This window comes from Microchirus variegatus (genome assembly GCF_963457635.1).
Source record: "Microchirus variegatus genome assembly, chromosome: 8".
Taxonomy (NCBI): domain Eukaryota; kingdom Metazoa; phylum Chordata; class Actinopteri; order Pleuronectiformes; family Soleidae; genus Microchirus; species Microchirus variegatus.
The window spans coordinates 13,555,625-13,574,914 of record NC_139809.1 but is presented as its reverse complement, the minus strand read 5'-3'; the positions used below and the strand labels follow the sequence as shown (position 1 = coordinate 13,574,914).

The 19,290-nt window shown below is 43.3% G+C and overlaps 1 protein-coding gene across 2 annotated transcripts; it reads left to right on the top strand.

Annotated features, from left to right (window-relative positions):
• On the top strand, positions 1-19,283 carry LOC310930537 (plasma membrane calcium-transporting ATPase 1-like; the record flags this gene model as incomplete). Of its 2 annotated transcripts, XM_083893560.1 has the most annotated exons (20): positions 1-196; positions 5,045-5,242; positions 6,379-6,636; positions 7,632-7,757; positions 8,784-8,990; positions 9,130-9,156; positions 11,430-11,573; positions 11,656-11,870; positions 12,088-12,330; positions 13,402-13,643; positions 13,727-13,964; positions 14,967-15,146; positions 15,233-15,320; positions 15,445-15,551; positions 16,557-16,748; positions 16,861-17,074; positions 17,228-17,439; positions 17,527-17,634; positions 17,724-17,912; positions 18,819-19,283. In XM_083893560.1, the coding sequence occupies 20 exons, from the start codon at positions 1-3 to the stop codon at positions 19,200-19,202; spliced, it is 3,768 nt and encodes a 1,255-aa protein (XP_083749686.1). In that variant the 3' UTR covers positions 19,203-19,283. The 2 variants fall into 2 exon arrangements, with proteins under 2 accessions (XP_083749686.1, XP_083749687.1); XM_083893561.1 differs by lacking the exon at positions 9,130-9,156.
• Between the last annotated feature and the right edge of the window lie 7 nt (positions 19,284-19,290).

Here is a 19,290-nt window from a genome sequence, read left to right as displayed (position 1 = left end):
ATGGCCAACAACTCTTTCCGTGGCTCCAAACACGGCCGCCGCGATGAGGCCAACCACGACGCCGAGTTCAGCTGCTCGCTGCAGGAGCTGCGCTCGCTCATGGAGCTCAGAGGACCGGAGGCTCTGAACAGGATCCAGAAAAGCTACGGAGACGTTAATGGACTGTGCGCCAGACTGAGAACGTCACCTGTCGAAGGTAAAACACGCTCTGCCTTTGGTTTCAATCATCCCAGCTCTAGAGAATCCAGAATCATCCCCCAGGCTCAGCTGGAGCCATGGTGGTGGTTGTGACCATGATATTTTAGTCCTCTCCACCAGTGACTCACAGATCCCGACATCATTTATCCAACATAGGACATTATCATAGAGTTTGGTTTGAGGGGGAAGTGTTGACATCACCAGGGTCAAAGTCAACTGTGACCTGAAGCCTGTGTTGACCATGCTCTGTTATCTCAGAGCTTCAGGACAACATGGTCTCACGTGTATACGAGACGTTAATGTCAGTGTGACTTTATACTATTAATAAGGTTAAATGGAATATAAGATGAATGGATTCAAGTCATTTTAATGAAGACAGCAAGGGCTACATCATTTACAGTGTCTCGTTGTTTTTTAAAAAGTGTGAAAGTGGATCGATTTTCATTTTCTCGAGTGTGAGAGGGAGCTTTTAGAGATGATGTAAGAACATCACAGTGGTCCCATCTGAGAAGTGTTTTCACTGGTATCTGATGTTAATAATGACCACAGTTCTAGGTGAGTAGATTTTATAGCTGACTGTCACAAAGAGTACAGGAATCTTGACGTTCATAGCAAGTGACCGATCACTTTTAAAGGGATAGTCCAGGTTTTCTGAGGTGTGTTTATATAATATAAAACAATCAAAACTCAGTGCCTTAAAGTGTCTTGTTAACAAATGTAAATACATGCGTGCCAGAGAGGACACCAGGAAAAACTTGACAAAAGGCTGACCTATTAATATCTTACTCACTCACTCATCTTCTAGGGAAGATGCTTTATCCTCCACATGAGGGTCGCAGGGGGCGCTACTGAGCTGACATAGGGTGAAAGGCAGGGTACACCATGGACAGATCGCCAGTCCATCGCAGGGTCACACAAAGAAACTATAAAAAATCCATCACAGTTTAAGTCTAAAAAAGGTTATAAATATATTCCCCACTTTCTCTCACCATTAGAAAGGCTCAATTTCCAAAGCCCATACAGAAAATTGGTCTGTTTTTTGTACTCACTTGTCTACTGCTGCTTCATTTAATAATAATCCTAATTAATATTATTATTATTTATGGGCGCCTTACAGCATAAAAACACACCAAAAAGGACACAGATTGATTTCAAGGTGGAGGGTTTGTGGGAGAGAGTTTCAGAGATGGTGGAGGACTGTACGGCTGAAGTCTCTGGACCCTGTGGTGTGGTGAGGAGCAAGGAGGAGGAAGAAGGAGGAGGTGCAATGTTGTGGAGGGTGTTCAGATGTGAAGGAGGTCAGAAAAGTGTGGAGGTGCAAGGTTGTGGAGAAGAGGAGAATCTTATAATCAATGACATATTTTGATCGGAATCCAGTTGCGTTGTAGATTAATCTGGATGAAGGATTTTAAACTCCTAAATCACAAAATAACATGATTTTTACTGTGGTGAGACAATCACTGATTTTCTCCATGGACTTTGGTGTAGAGAACTAAGCAGGTTACAAAGCAAACAACAACACAAACTTTAGTTTCCTGTCAGAAACAGGTGTTTAACAGCGAGATAAGGCAGCAAACATATCTATAAATATAGCATATGTTGGTGTAGACTAGTTTATTGGTTCAATATTTGGTTATGTGGATGGAATCTGTAACTCATGTTTTCACCAAGCATACAATATGCAAGGTTTTATTATTATGATAATAATAATAATACATTTCATTTAAAGGCGCAATATGTAAGAATGTGGCCAAAAACGGTTACTACACTCAAATTCAAAATACCAAGGTTTTTTAGGTTTCGTTTTCTCCGCCATTGTAGCTCAGACGTAACTGGCAACCCGTGGTCTCTCGGCAGCTGAGACTCTAATGACTACAATGATTGGTAGACGGCGGTAGGTGGCGCCACATGCCAAAACATGATTTCAAAACATAAACATGATTTGCAGTTTTTTTTATGCAAATATTTTGTCTGTACTGATGTTGTTGGTGAGTTCAGTTTGTTATATGAACATTATTCCTGAGTCTCTGTGACATATAAGGGGGGTTTTATGGCCAGTTGCTTTAGATTTATTACATAATGCACCTTTAAGAGCGCCTTTCAGAGCACTCAAGGTCAACGTGATTTTAAAAAAACAGACACAATAAAAACAAATAAAATACAGGTGATAAAAATACAGATATCAACATAAAACATAAAAAAGCTTAAAAAAGCTAAAGAAAAATTGTCATTAGTCATAGAAAGCACACACAGCTCAATAATAATAAAGAACATTTTAATTAAATGATAATTCCCCCCCAGTCAAAGCAGTCTAGGCCCACATACCCAGACCAGCAGGTGTTTTACATTTCCTTACACAGTCAAAATGTTTTCATAAAGTTATGCAATGACTCCTGGCTGTGTCTCACACATGATGAAACCCTTTGACTTTTCCCTCCTCATCATTAATTCACTTCGTCTGTCCGTCTAGCACACGCTCAGTAAACACCTTCAGCATCTCGACTCCTGCTGACAGAGAGAAGTAAAATGTCAGCAGCAGCTTGAAATCAGTGGAAAATCCATCACACTGCTTTACTTCTCCGTGTCTCTGGGGTCACAGCCGTAGGGAGGGAGGGAGGGGAGGGAGGGACGAAGGAGAGGAGAGGAAGGTGCATTTACTTTCAGACTAATCCCTCTCACCTGAAAGACGGCACAGGCTGTGCTCACTGCTTCTGCTTGGCCAGTCTCATTTTGAGGCGGCGTGAAGAGCAGTGCTTGGTTAAAGCCCCGCTGAGACTCAGTCAGCTGCTGCTGCTGCTGCTGCTGCTGCTGCTGTGTCCACGGGGATGCACACACACACACACACACACACTGAGCGTGTCCTGACATGATGCTCTGCTCCACAGAGGAAAGTCTGATCCAAAACTCCCAAACACACACACACAGCTGCAGACATGCAAACACCAGCAGCGAAAAACCACAGTCACCCTTTTTCTTCAATGGCTCACTTATGTGAAGGCCACCGTAGTTCCCTGAAGGACAGGGATGAGCAGAGTACTTTGCAGTCTCACCACTAGATGTCACTAACATCTACACACTGGACCTTTAAAGCTCACATAGAGTGGTCCTGTTGCTCATATATGTGAGTTATGGATGTTTACTTACACACATTAACTTGTTTTTATGGTCAAAAACCTCCTAAGTGCTGTAAACGAGCCGATAGAAATCGCTCCTTAATGACGCTATGCTCAGCCGCGGTGTTTCAGACTGAAATCTCACACCCAGAAGACAGAGTGTGTTGTGATTGGCCAGCCAGCGTAGAGCCTTCCCAACTGTCTTGTGATTGGCCAGTACCCAGAAGTGACATAATTAGCACACCAGCTCTCAGAAGTGCAGCTCCCCCCTCTGGAACGGTGGATGCACTGCTACTCATTATCAAAACATTGTTTTAACAATGTTTAAAAATAGCTTCTTCGCGACTCCCCGCCGCAGTCCCTTTTATGACTTTGACCCGGAGTCAAAGTTGCTCGTGAAACACCTCCACAACGGACGTTATTCTTCTTCTGCGGTTCAATGTACGCAACTGGATGTGCCCGGACTAGTGCCCTTAAGCATTTGTTCATGCAGGCGTTTTTTTTGTCTTACATTTATCCTAATGATAATAAACGTGACAACACAGTAGGGATGTGAATCTTTGGGTGGCTCACGATTCGATTCAATTCCGATTCTTAGGCTCACGATTCGATTCAAAATCGATTTGATTCATACGATTCTCAATTCAAACGATTCTCGATTACAAAATGTATACAATGCATCGTCTGTTAAAGGTGAACTAAGTAGTTTATAGTGCCATCTAGAGAAGAGGCTGAAATTTAAAACAAATAACTGCTCCTTTGCTCACCCCCTCCCTTCCCTGAGCGCTACGGTATCCTCAGCCGGTCAAATGTCGTCCTCGTCGTCTTTCTCTGTGTCAGCAGATGAGGTTCGTGAGGTGAGGGAGAGGGCGAGCTACCGCGGCCGTAGCAGACGAAGCGGAGAGAGTGGAGGCGGGATTGATTTGTTCTCTCGCGTTTGTCTATACAGGCTCCCGTAGAAACATGGCGGCATGGCAATGCAGTAGCGGCCCGCGACCATGTTATTTTAAATGACTTTTTGAAACACTACGAAAATGAAACAAAGAATATTATACAGCGACTAGACAATGCAGGAGCACATCATATGTATAAAAAAGTGGATTTTGGGTCATATAAACCCATAAATACTACACAGTGTCCCTTTAAGTTTACCTTTGTGTGATCACATTATCACATTATCTTATCTTATTACAAACTGTATTGTTTTGATGCCATAATTTGCCTTAAAGGGACACTGTGTACATAGTACATAGAGACATTCAAGGTTGTGTGTTTGTCTGACACAGAGTCGTGGTAATGAGTCGTCCCTAGTCTGCACACAGAGGTTTGAAATTTGAAAAAAATCTCAGTAACCTCGACGCCTGACCCCATTCCTCCATATGGATCAACTCCTGCCATATAGCAACATCAAATCATCTTTAATGAGCTTTAAAATCTGTAAATATTCTATTGAAGCAGTGGTTCTCAAATGTTTTACACCAAATTGATCTCTTGAAGTAACACCATTATCACCCCTAAGTTAAAATACAGTGGTGTAAAAAGGGCGAGCAAAGTCAGCTAGAGTCTTTTTCCCAAAGAGGCAGATTTATTCCCAATAAGACAATTTGCTCTCTCCTGGTGTGGCTCTTACCACAGTTTGAGAACCATGGTATCTCAGGATCGTAGGATAGAACAGACGTTATATAGAAGGAGAAGTATCGTGACAGTGTTGCCTTTGTGTCCCCGTACTGCAGGTTTAGACGGAAGCTCGGCTGACATCATCCGAAGGAAGAAGGAGTTTGGAGACAACACCATCCCTCCCAAGAAGCCAAAAACCTTTTTGCAGTTAGTGTGGGAGGCCCTGCAGGACGTCACACTCATCATCCTGGAGGTGGCAGCCATCATTTCTCTAGGCCTTTCTTTCTACAGACCTCCTGATGCGGAGAGACAGCGTGAGTTCTCAAGTCGTTTTAGATCACTTTAGTATTAAGTTACGAGCTTTATGCCTTTGACTTCTATGATGAGCCCACATGTGACTTCAATAGTGTGATTTCCTCCTGTATGGATTAGTTCAAGAAATTCAATCTAAAAAGTGTGCTTATTTTAATAGATGTACTTTTAAATCTTAAGAATATGTTATTTACTTTAGCTCACTATTATATACTTTTCAAACTGAGGTTTGTTAATTGCTCACTCTCACACACCAAAGTCCATAGAGAAAAAAGGATACTTGAGTAAAAGTACAAGTATGTTACCAGAAAATGACTTTGGTAGAAGTTGAAGTCACTTTTTAATAATATTACTTCAGTAAAAGTCTTAAAGTATTAGACATTTACTGTACTCAATTATGGAAAATAGTTTTCTGATATAAAATGTGCTTAAGTTTTTGAGGTAAAAGTATTTTAAAAAGTGCGGAGTTAGAATTCAGCCATGCTAACTCAGTAGTAAGGTGAGTTGTCTTTTAACAGGATGGTTGTGGGTTCAATTCCTGCTTTTGCTATATGTGTCCCTGAGCAAGACACTTAACCCCATGTTGCAGTATGTGAAAGATCAAGACTAGAAAACCAATATATAAATACAGACCATTACCAACTCTTCTTCTTCTGATTTTATTTGGTAGTAACAAGTAACAACAGTTAGAGGAAATTTAGTGGAGTAAAAGTTGTATTCGAATAACAAAGTACATATACGTGAATTTTGTACTTAAGTACAGTAACAGTACTTAAGTATTCATACTTCATTACATTATGACACTGGTAATCCAATCAGAGTAATGCAAACACAGTGGTCACAAACTTCAGTTTTTCACGTTTTTTTTCAAACTTCACGTTATCACTCTTAGTTGTGATTTTGGTCTAGACCTCCCACACCAACTCTGCTTTTTAATTTTAATGAAGCAGATCTGACCCAGCAAGCGTCATGTAATCTGGGTCATCGCCATCAATCATTAAAATAATATTGTGCCGCAGGAGCATTTGTGTCTGTCTGAATCTGACAGACAGACACAATGGCCAGAGGTGACTTTCTGTCAGGCAGCACTGTATGTGTATATTTGACTAACATTAAGTCTGAATGATTTACATCTCAGATTGTGGCAGAGCGGCTGGCGGCGTGGAGGATGAGGGTGAGGCGGAGGCCGGCTGGATCGAAGGCGCCGCCATCCTGCTGTCCGTGGTGTGCGTTGTCCTGGTGACGGCCTTCAACGACTGGAGCAAGGAGAAGCAGTTCCGCGGCCTCCAGAGCCGCATCGAGCAGGAGCAGAAGTTCACCGTGGTCCGAGGGGGACAGGTGGTCCAGATCAATGTGACCGAGATTGTGGTCGGAGACATCGCACAAGTCAAATATGGTGAGGAATCGGCCGGCACTTCATTGTAAATGCATGGTTTTAATAGTAGAGAGAGCTCATTGAAGGTTAAATCTGTAAGATTTGAAGTTCCATAGGTAGGTAGTGTGGCCGAGGGGTCTAAGGCGCTGGATTTAGGCTCCAGTCATTTCGATGTCGTGGGTTCGAATCCCACCACTGCCAAACCTTTACATTTATAGGCTCCTGGAATGCAGAAAAGTGTTTGTTCTGTGTTAAAATAGATCGGTTAAATGAAGAGATCAAATGAACCATCATGAATTGACCTCTTGATCCTCAAAAGTAACTATTTCTAATATTTGCAATGTACACTGTCTGCCATGTTGACATTCCCACACTAGCCCAGAATGGACGAACCAAACCCTGGCTCTAAAGCAAGCAGTTTGCAGTGGTGGAACAGTGGTTAGCATGATCTCAAATCCCGGTCTTTCCCGAGTCCTCCCTGTGTTGTGTTAGCATGTTCTCTCTGTGCATGTGTAGGTTTTCATTAAACCATGTGTTGGTTTATGGTACTGCATAGGTAATGGGCCTTGGCTGCTGTTCAGTGGCAGCTATAGCTTTACTTCCAGAAAGTTTCCTAGTAGTAGTAACCGACCTTTCGATTCGATTTTCTGGGGATGGGGATGTAAGTTATGGCCAAATAAGAATTTATTGGATACTGTTCTCTACTGTACTAGTTTTTTGTTGTTGGCGGTCTGGTTTCTCTGAGTGCTTTCTCTAGTTTCTTATGTAATGTTGTAGGCCACTGTAGAAGCTTGGGTGTGGTTGGATGACAGTCGTTGTATTCAGATAGTAATCTGCTAATTCAGCAATTGATGCCAGAGTCTTTCACACTGTACCTTCAGGGTGGGGGAGTAACTTGTTTGGCAAGCTTGCACCTTCAGGTTTTGAAGACATCTAGCTCTTTTGAGTTTAATGTAATGGTGATGTAACGATGTAATGATGACCTGCTGACGTCTGCTCTGCTCTGTGTGTTCCAGGTGACCTCCTCCCCGCTGACGGCATCCTAATACAGAGCAATGACCTGAAGATAGACGAGAGCTCTCTGACTGGAGAGTCTGATCATGTCAAGAAGAGTGTCACCGAGGACGTCATGATGCTTTCAGGTGCAAATTAGTTTGCCATCATTATCTGCCACTGTTTATATTCAACTAGCATTGCTACTACACTAATATACACTTGAAATCCTTGAAAGTTTTTGAAAATAGCTCAATCAGATTTGAACAAAAGTTGGTGCGTGGACTCACAAACTCTACCAACCCTGCCAACCCCTACCATCTCTGTCACGCTGACGGTCCCTTGAAGGGTCCTTGAATTTAATGTCAACCAAGGTTTACAACTTTAAGCCTCATCAAATATTGATTTAGACAGGGAACAGGTATGCAAACAGACACTAGAGAAACCGAAATGCTCACTCTAACACCTGGAGACAGGCTCCAGTGGCGCAATCGGTTAGCGCGCGGTACTTATAAGACAGTATTCAGCAGAGCAATGCCGAGGTTGTGAGTTCGAGCCTCACCTGGAGCAGACTTGTTTTGGCAGCTTAGAGCCAAGTCGAAGGGTGTTGGGCTTATAACCGGAGGGTTGCCAGTTCCATTCCCAGGACAGGGCAAGGTATATTGCTCTGGAAATAATGCACAAGTACTGATATGAACATCCTGGGAGTGCGTTTTTATAGGTCACATCTTCAGTACTTTTTGCTCAGGTGTGTTTATATAGTTGGTGAAAATGGGAAAAAAATGTATTTCATCAGATTGTCCATAGGTTGTGCTGAAAAAAAGGAAATAAGACACTCTATATTACACATTCTTAAAGACTCTGTATATATGTTTCAATATAGTAGTGGAAAAAAGCAGCCTAAATGCCCTGTGTTGTAAGATTTAACTGTCCAGTCAAGCCGAATCAAATATTGCAAAATTCCCTTAAACAGGAAGAAATCTCTGACAGAACCATACTCAAAGATGTGCAGCCATCTGCCTCGACCGGTTGGGGTGAAATGATGTTTAAAAAGGATTGCTAAAATGCAAAACAATTATATATTTCTATCCAGAATTTCGAAGAATTTTAGTTTTCTCTCTTGATAAACTTGAGTTCCATGAAGTTGCTCAGTGAGTCTTCCCTCTCTCTCCCAGGTACCCACGTGATGGAGGGCTCTGGTAAGATGCTGGTGACAGGTGTCGGTGTGAACTCTCAGACGGGCATCATCTTCACACTGCTCGGCGCCGGCGAGGAAGGTGACAGTGACGCAGAGGAAAAGGCAGAGAAGGAAAAGAAGAAGAAGAAAGAGAAGGAGAAGAAAAAAGAGGAGCGGAAAAAGAAAGAGAAGAAGGACAAGAAAAGTAGGTTCACCGAATTAAAAATATATTTAAACTCAACTGAAAGGGACTTTGCGATAACCTTTATAACAACCTGAATCATGTTCCTGTGTTGGGTTGGTGCGGCTGTTCTCAAAATATTTCTCTTTTTTTTGTTTTACAGGTAAGAAAGACGACAAAAGCAAGAAAGGTGAGCAGCAATCGTGACTTATTCCGTAGTGAGTAAACCGTACATGACTGTGAAGCAGCAGCTTCTTCTTGCTACACTGGTCATCGGGCGTCTGATTTAATGTCAAATTTAAACACGAGCCAGACTTATTTGTTTGTCTACAGCTGTTCTGGTGTTTATTATTGATATATGGTTCAGTAATGTAGAGCAGGATGACGAGAGCTCTTCTCGTCTACATGCTGCTGGCGTGAATGTAAATGGGTGTGAGTGATGTGTGACAGAAAATGTGTGAATCACAAAAACTGCAGTGAAAAGTGCTTTGAGTGGTTATGAAGACTAGAAAGGTGCTTGATCAATACAGACCCTTTACTACACTTTTAAGTGTCCCCCTTTTTTCTTTTTTACTTTTTTTAAAATGTTCATTCTTATTTATTACTATTAATTTATACAATATGCTTCATTGAGGCCAATCCCGGCCGACATTGGGGGATCAGAAAGAAAATGCGACAGGAAAAGTAAAACAGTAAAAAATAAATGTTTAGTCCTGGTCCCATCCAAATTCCAGTCATACAGTCGTTTTCATCAATAATGCTCACATAGAAGTAGCACATGGCTACATATTTTGACTGTCACAATCAGAAGTAATTAATGACTCAGCTGATTTTGAGTGAGTAGCGCTCATTTACCTGCAATCCGCTGTGTGAGGTATTTGTTGTTTGTTGTTTTAGAGGAGAGTTCTCGCTCCTTTGCAAACAGTAAAGATGATTTCAGAGAATTAGCAAAGCAACTGACAAAAAACATTAATTTCACTTAAAGGATGCTGATAAGTATTGGCTGTCTGTAGGTGTGACTGTGTGTGGAATTAGATGCTCTTTGGGGAGACTTTTCTTAAAGTGTAGTATGTGAATCATCTGCAGATGTGTACATCATAATTTGACATAATAGTATGGACATATTTAGTCTTGTGAGTCAATCCTCCCGGTTGCCATGTGATCAGGTAGTTGTAGTCTGGTAGCCTGGTGAAAGATGCTGCAGGAGTTTAGACATGTGTTTGGATCTGGGGTTCTGAAGTTAGTCAGAACCCTGGTTCTTACAGCTGTCGGTACATATTTCTTACCTTTGTGGCTCCACATGGAGCAGTGTGTATGTGTGTGTGTGTGTCCATGGTCTGAGCTGAAGCAGCAGGTGCTCCTGACTCTGTTGATGATTAGGACCAAGCAGATTATCGACCTTAAGCTTGGCAGCTGCTTTCTTCTCCTCCTGCCTGCTGCTGCCGCCTGCCTGTCCACTAATAACCTCATTACTGAGCTGGGATCAGCACGCTCACACACACAAACTCCAACGCGCACTTACACACCCTCGCCATCACAGAGCGGTAGTGTCTTGTGACACGGGACCTGTGGCACAAGTGGAACAGAGATGATGTTCACTGGTCAGTTATTTGGTTAGTATCTTGGTGATCTACGGTGACTAATAATGTTAAGTTAACCAACACAGTACAATAAACCCAGAGTGGGATTAAGTAACTGCACCTACAAGATGACCCACCATGTTGTGGCCCCGCCCTTCCTTGACGAGGCACCTTGTCACATGTTCTCTCTCAAATCAGATACTTCAGTCACTGACATTTGTGAACTTTCACAATAATGACACTAAATTGGCTTCCTGTCAAAAACGTTGATGTCTTTTTTAAAAACAGTTTCAGTTCCTTTAATTTTTGAATCCCCTGAAAGTGATCGCTTAATAAAACTGCTAAAAAAAATTAAAAGTAAAAACATTCTGGCAGGTCAGACTTTGCCTATTTGCCTTTATTCTATTTTACCTTTATTACTAAATGTTTTTATGTTATTGTAGAACCTAGCATGACCTCAATATACTTGTACTTATATAACGTTGCAATGTTAAGCTCCTCCCCTCTCTGTAGTATGTTTTTCTGTTGATTTTTTTCTGTTGATTTGTAAATATTTTAAACTGTTTTTTATTAGTATTCATTCATTGGGTCAGGGCAAATGTGGGATTTATGGCTGCACGTTGGATAGATTCCACACGTATAAACATAACTGCATCATCTGCATACGCATTGACATTAATATTTGGAAACATCTTAAAGGCTTTTTGGTTAATCAAACAGAACTATTTGGGCTCTCTGTCCCTTTTCATTGTGGAACATTATAGAGGAAATGTTAATTTTGTTCTAGTTTAACAACAACATTTCAACCATTTGCCATGGCTTGAAGTACCAATAGCAGCAGTTTTGATCACTTGTGTCCGCTGACTTCCTGTTTTGTCTGCAGGGAAAAAGAAGGATGGAGCCAATGTGGAGATGCAGCCGCTCAACGAAGATGAGGAGCCAGACAAGAAGAAAAACCTGCCAAAGAAGGAGAAGTCCGTCCTTCAGGGGAAGCTGACAAAACTGGCTGTGCAGATTGGAAAAGCGGGTAAGAACACAGCATCACTATTCAGATATTCACTGATGGAAAAATGAACTTATTATTTTTAACTTGGCTTTGTCTCTCTCAGGTCTGTTGATGTCAACTCTCACCGTCATCATCCTCATCACCCGCTTCCTGATCGATACCTTCTGGATTCAGGGAGTTCCCTGGGCCAGCGAGTGTGCGCCCATCTACGTGCAGTTTTTGGTCAAGTTCTTCATCATTGGTGTGACGGTTCTGGTGGTGGCCGTGCCCGAAGGTCTCCCTCTGGCTGTTACCATCTCCTTGGCTTATTCAGTCAAGGTCTGTTTTGTGTTTTCCAATCAAGGGTTATTTCAAGCAACAGTCATGACCAGTCACAAAGTTATTTACTTTGTGGACCATCCTATATTGTTGAACTCATATATCACACAAGCCTTTCTAATGCAATGTTTGATGCTACTCATAGCTGGTTGGTGTTGCAAATATCCTAAATCCATATATCGTTCAGACTCAGATAACACTGCTCTCGCCCTCTTAGAAAATGATGAAGGACAACAACTTAGTCCGCCACCTGGACGCCTGTGAGACGATGGGCAACGCCACAGCCATCTGCTCTGACAAGACTGGCACACTCACCATGAACCGCATGACAGTGGTGCAGGCCTACATCGCAGGATGCTACCACAAAGAGGTGCCAGAGCCGAGCAAGATCCCTGCCAAGATACTGGACCTGCTCGCCCTGGGAATTGGGGTCAACTGCGCCTACACCACAAAGATCATGGTGAGCTGCAAAAATAACTGTCCATTAAAAGGAGTGCGAGTTAAAGGTACAATATGTAGTATTTATGGGTTTATATAACCCAAAATCCACTTTTTTATACATATTATGTGCTCCTGCATTGTCTAGTCGCTGTATAATAGTTTTTGTTTCATTTTCGTAGTGTTTCAAAAAGTCATGTTAAATAACATGACCGCGGACCGCGGTTGCATAGCCACTGTTAGCAGCGAGACGCCATGTTTCTACCGGAGCCTGTAAGGACAAACGCGAGAGAACAAAACAAGCGTCTCTTTACTTGTAGCGGAAGTCCCGCCTCCTCTCTCTCCGCTTCGTCTGCTACGGCCGCGGTAGCTCGCCCTCTCCCTCGCCTCACGAACCTCATCTGCTGACACGGAGAAAGACAACGAGGACGACATTTGACCAGCTGCGGATACTGTAGCGCTCAGGGAAGGGAGGGGGTGAGCAGAGCAGCAGGTCTTTGTTGTAAATTTCAGCCTCTCCTCTAGATGGCACTATAAACTACTTATTTCCCCTTTAAGTATTTGGCTGAGGGAGCAGTTTGGTTTGGAGAGCTACCACGGCAGGTCAGGACTCATCTGATTACTGCACAGCTCAGAGCACAGAGACAAACAGGTTCTACTACTAGAAGCTTATATTGTATTCAATTCACTTGCTTAGACGGTCTTTTGCATTTCAAAGGGCCCATGATATGATGACCAAAAATACAGTATATGGACTAAAGTTTTCAGATGCCTGACCATTACTACAACAGGGATTGTAATGATCGTATTCAGATAGTACTTTGATATGGAGTTGGTCCCCCCTTTTGCAGTATAACAGCTTCCACTCTCCTTGGAATACTTTCGTCATGATATCTAAAGATAAGTGTTTCTATGGGAATTTGTGCCCATTCATTCTGTAGGGCAGTGTTTCCCAGTTATGGCACACAGGGACAGGGACTCATCATCAAGCTCTGCCAAAGCCTGATAATGTCCCATTCAGAGAGCAGGGTCTTGTCTGAGGCTGTTTTTAATGCTTGTGACTCAATGTCCTCTCTGCTGCTGCTTCCTTTAGCCTCCGGAGAAGGAAGGCGGGCTACCTCGCCAGGTGGGAAACAAGACTGAATGTGCCTTACTGGGATTCTCCCTGGACCTGCGCAGAGACTACCAGACCATTCGCAATGAAACCCCAGAGGAGAAGCTGTTCAAGGTCTACACCTTCAACTCTGCCAGGAAGTCCATGAGTACTGTGCTGAAGAATCATGATGGCAGCTACCGAATGTTCAGCAAGGGGGCCTCTGAAATCTTGCTCAAGAAGTAGGTTCTGTGCTGCTGCTGCTGCTGCTGCTGCTTCTGACCAAGCTTTGTTTCGGTCACGTGACCCTGTCCTGTCTTTTCAGGTGTTGTAAGACCTTGATAGCTACCGGTGAACCTAAAGACCTCAAACCTCGGGACCGAGACCACTTGGCGAAGAAGGTGATTGAGCCAATGGCTTCAGAGGGGCTAAGGACCATCTGCCTCGCATATAGAGATTTTCCCACCGCTGATGGAGAGCCTGACTGGGACAATGAGAGCCACATCCTCAGTGGCCTCACTTGCATCGCAGTGGTTGGCATTGAAGACCCTGTGCGACCTGAGGTACTCATCAGTCACAGTGATGTTTATTTTGTTTGTTATAGCAATTTGGGAACCTGGCATTGTTTTACCTGTGCTGATTTTTAGGACACCGCCACAATTAGCTAGTTTGGAGCTTCAGAATGAATAATAATAATACAAATAATAATGATAATACAGTGACTCATCATCATTACAAACTGGACCAACTGGGTCAGAGCTAGCTGGTCAGCATCCTGATTTCACGACGAGCAAAGACGTGATAGACATGCAAAACAAGATTCAACTTTGTTTTTTGCCTTTAGCTCTGAAGTTTGATAATGGAGTCACATCATTTCCACCACACTGCCCTCATTTGGCCTTTGTGAAGTCTTTCAAATGGGAATTTTTGAACATAAAGTAATTGGTGATATAACACTAAAGTTGTGTAAAGTATTTGAGTGATGTTAGCTCATCTCATCAACAAGCTACATGACGTCATTTAAAGGCACCATTTGGTGTGATGGCGGATCAGTGTTAGAGCAAGTCGTCTTTCAACTGGAAGGTTGTGGGTTTGAATCCCAGCTCCGCTAGTCTACATGCTGATGTGTCCCTGGGCAAGACACTTCAACCCAGCGTGTGAGCGGGTATGAAAGATGTGTGATAGAAAAGATGAGGTTGTATGAGTTGATACAGTGAAATATTGCGATATTTTGCCTGAAAAAAATCATGTGTTAATGTTTCAGTCCACTAGATGGTGCCCAGTGCTCACTCTCACTAGAGCAACTTTGTCATAATATTGAATTGTGACTTAAATATCGTGATAATATCGTATCGTGGTGTCTCTGGTGATTCCCACCTCTAATGAGAGAATGGGTGGTCATCTGTAATGGTCATCAACACAAGAAAAGCACTATATAAAGACATTTACATTACATTAAGTTCATTTTCATGCTAACGGCACAAAAGAAGCAAATCTCTAATGAAGAAGAAATTACTTTGGACCCTCAAACATCAATGTGCTTTCTCTTCTGCTGTTTTCCTCAGGTACCAGAAGCCATCAGAAAGTGCCAGCGGGCCGGGATCACGGTCCGCATGGTGACCGGAGACAACATCAACACTGCACGGGCCATCGCCGTCAAATGTGGCATTCTGCAACCTGGAGACGATTTTGTGTGTATGGAGGGCAAAGAGTTCAATCGACAGATCCGGGACGAGCAGGGAGAGGTCGGACAAACACATCAGCCTTTCCTGGTTGTACTTTTATATGGTGTAATTATTGAAAAAGTCCTAATCTTTCTTTTTCTCTGCAGATTCAACAGGAACGCATCGACAAAATTTGGCCAAAGCTGAGAGTCCTCGCCAGATCATCGCCAACGGACAAACACACTCTGGTTAAAGGTCAGATACAGACTTACAGGAGTGACATACTGAATATATTTATATAGCATCTACATACAAGGTATTCCAGGTACTTAGACAGTGGGTAAGTGGACTCACCTCAGAGACTCTCTCATCCTCGCAGGCATCATTGACAGCACGGTGCTGGAGAAGAGGCAGGTTGTCGCGGTCACTGGAGATGGAACAAATGACGGGCCTGCCCTCAAGAAAGCAGACGTTGGCTTTGCCATGGTAACGGCTGTTGTTGTATTTGTCTCTCACCATTCTCATTACATCCAGCATTGACACCTTTTGATCATCAGATCTAGGGCTGTAATGATAGGCTAATCGAAATCGAAATTGCGATACTCAGAGCCACGAACCTGAAAGGTCAGAAACTCAACTAAAAGCTCATATAAACCATTCTTATGTTCACCAAACACAGTTAAAACACAGATGGATCAAACCTGCAGGAGCGGGAAAAACCTGTTACAGCGCACACATTGAAAAGCGGCACCGGAGCATCAGCGTGATTATGTAAACAGCGGAGAATTCACAGATTCTAACGGTACCATTTTTCACTCTACGACCAAGATTCACGGATCCAGCCCCAAAATAAGAGCAAAACAACAACTGACTTTCAAGAAATACAAGCTGAAATGTTGTCTTACCTTTGCTGTTTATCAAAACAAGTTATTTCCACCAGAACAAAATTGCTTCTAATGAAGAACTACACTTCCCAGCATGCTTTGGGAACAAATCCCAGTCTGATTGATAATTTACTTTGTATTTTTCAACAGTATTATTTTGTTACAGAAAAGAGAGAAATCTTTGGTTATTTATTTATGTTCAAATCTGTTCACAGTGTTCCAAAATATTGTTATTAAATGTTACATTAAGTTGTTATATAAGTAAATGTTGTTATAATATAATAAAATGTTTTTTTACATTTGAAATAATCGTGGAATGTATTGAATCGTGGGTCAAAAATCGTGATACAAATCGAATGGTGAGTTTGTGTATCGTTACAGCCCTAATCAGATCAGAAAAAGGCAGTGTGTTTTGTAAGTGTGCTGCTACAAAAGTGTGCTGCAGATATTAGTTAGCATTTAATTTGTTAGATTATAAAGTTTACTTCCTGGTTGTCTTCTGCTCTCTGTCCAGACAACTGTGTGTGAAAGTGAGAAACGTGGCAATCAAGACAATTCAAGGTTTAGGTTTAGTCAAGTTTAGTTACCGACACGTTATGTTCTGCAGGGCATCGCAGGGACAGACGTGGCAAAGGAGGCATCGGACATCATTCTGACAGACGACAACTTCAGCAGCATCGTGAAGGCCGTGATGTGGGGCAGGAACGTCTATGACAGCATCTCCAAGTTCCTGCAGTTCCAACTCACTGTCAACGTTGTCGCCGTCATCGTGGCCTTCACTGGTGCCTGCATCACACAGGTCAGAACGAACCACAATCTCCTGCTGTGTTCTTTAAATAAGAGCAAGATGATTTTCTTTGGTTTGGGGAAACTTAAAATTCCATTCAGGTTGGTGGTTTCTGTGTCTCCAGGACTCTCCTCTAAAAGCAGTGCAGATGTTGTGGGTCAACCTCATCATGGACACCTTCGCTTCCCTGGCTCTTGCCACTGAGCCCCCGACTGAGGCGCTGCTGCTCCGGAACCCGTACGGACGAAATAAACCGCTCATCTCCCGCACTATGATGAAGAACATCTTAGGACACGCCGTTTACCAGCTGACCCTGATCTTCATCCTGCTGTTTCTTGGTCAGTGACTGCACCACAGCATCATGGGGTTCAGAGCTCAGAGCCTCTGACTGACGTGATAGTTTAAGTTTCCACATTTTTAAATTAGGAAAATAATAAATAATCTTACATGTGCATGCATGTTTGACTCGGTTCTTCTGGTTCTCCTACCAGGTGAGACTTTGTTTGACATCGACAGCGGCAGGAACGCCCCCCTCCATTCCCCGCCGTCCGAGCACTACACCATCGTGTTCAACACGTTTGTCCTCATGCAGATCTTCAACGAGTTCAACGCTCGCAAGATTCACGGCGAGAGGAACGTCTTCGAGGGCGTCTACAGGAACCCCATCTTCTGCTCCATCGTCGCGGGGACCTTGGTCATACAGGTGACGAGGGCGAGGCAGTCTTCGCGCAGTTTCACGGTGTCACAAGGGTCATCATCGTCATGTCATGTCTGCTGTGTCCCTCTGTAGGTCATCATCGTGCAGTTTGGCGGCAAACCGTTCAGCTGCGTGAGCCTGAGCACCGACCAGTGGCTGTGGTGTGTTTTCCTGGGCCTGGGCAGCCTGCTGTGGGGACAGGTGAGCCAGTTTTACAACATACAGTATCTGCCAAAATCAAAACTGAAACTTGATGTGAGCCTGATCGGTATGTAACTGTCTCTTCTCAGCTGGTGTCCAGTGTCCCCACCTCCTGGCTGAAGTTCCTGAAGACAGCAGGTCACGGCACGCAGCGGGAGGAGATTCCTGAGGAGGAGCTGGAGGAGATGAAGGACCTGGATGCGATCGATCACGCTGAGATGGAGCTGAGGAGAGGCCAGGTGCTCTGGTGCCGTGGCCTCAACCGCATTCAGACTCAGGTATTTTTCCACCCCAAAGATCAACTTTAACTGAGTTTTCATCATTAACATCTACCCACCTACCACACCTTATCTCTCTATAGCAAAATTAGTGTGTTGATAAAGGGCTTTTTAATTTGACATTTGCTGTGTCTGTGAACGTGGTCTATATTTACAGTGTGTCCTCAGAGTCTTCATGTGTATTTAATGCTGCTCTGACATTTAAACGTCGACACAGTCTGACCGCCTGTGCCATTATTAGAGATTGAGATGAATATTTCTAAATATAGCTGTGAGGAAGACGCCATGCCACACTGAGTCCAAAGCTGATCTTTGCTGAGTGAATGGCTACTTTTCTCTCGCCAAAAGAGCCTCATGTTTTTCAGTGTTTGTGACGACTAGTGCCCTTAGGAAGTATGTATTCCTATAGTGGGAGCTGAAGAAGATTTTTCAGTTATGGTAATGCATGATAAGGAACATAAAGGCTAAAATAATACAAACACTGTGCAACCGTTTTTTGAAGAAAGTCAGCACACTGTCAAAGTGCATCAGGGCAAATTGATCCTTTCCTGAATTTCAAAAATTCACTGAAATTATTCCTTAAGAGGTTTGCAAATATTTTTAACGGATATTTGTTCAGGGCGATGCCGACAATTTTGATGGAAAATGTCAAGTCATTCAGAGATACATTTGTTTGCTGATGAGCCACTGCCTGCCTGGTGCAGCATGATAAATCAGTGAAAATTAAAATTCCTCCTCCATATGGTAGCTGCACACAGTAGGTAAATTCATATTTACTTAGTTTGGACAAATGTCTGATGTTAAAATAGTCAGAATAAGACCCAGAGAGAAAATTACCTTAGCAGCCTGACACACTTGACTATTCCACTACACTCTGAACTGAACACCTCTCTTTTCGTCTCCCAGATCCGTGTGGTGAACGCCTTCAGAGACAGCATGTCTCCTTATAAAGGTCTGGAGACGCCCGAATCTCGCAGCTCCATCCACAACTTCATGAGTCACCCCGAGTTCTGCATCGAAGACTTTGAACCTCAGATCCCCCTGATCGACGAGAACGAGGGCGAGGACGAGCCGCCCACCAAACGAAACTCCATCATCGTGCCCCCGCCACTGACTGGACTGTCCCACCTTCCGCCGCTCCCGTCTACACCCAATCAGAATAACAATGCTTTGGACCGCACCGTCCCTCTGCATAAGGACGTCCCCAGGTCTGGCTTCATCCCGCCCAACTCTGCAGGGCTGCCGCCGTGTCCGGGAAGCCCGCTCCACAGTCTGGAGACCTCACTGTGAAGCTCCATCCCACACTGACCACTTGTTTTTTTGAAGTGTTCAGTCCTGTTCTGTACTGTGCTCTTCCTGTGAGAGCTCTGCATCGTCT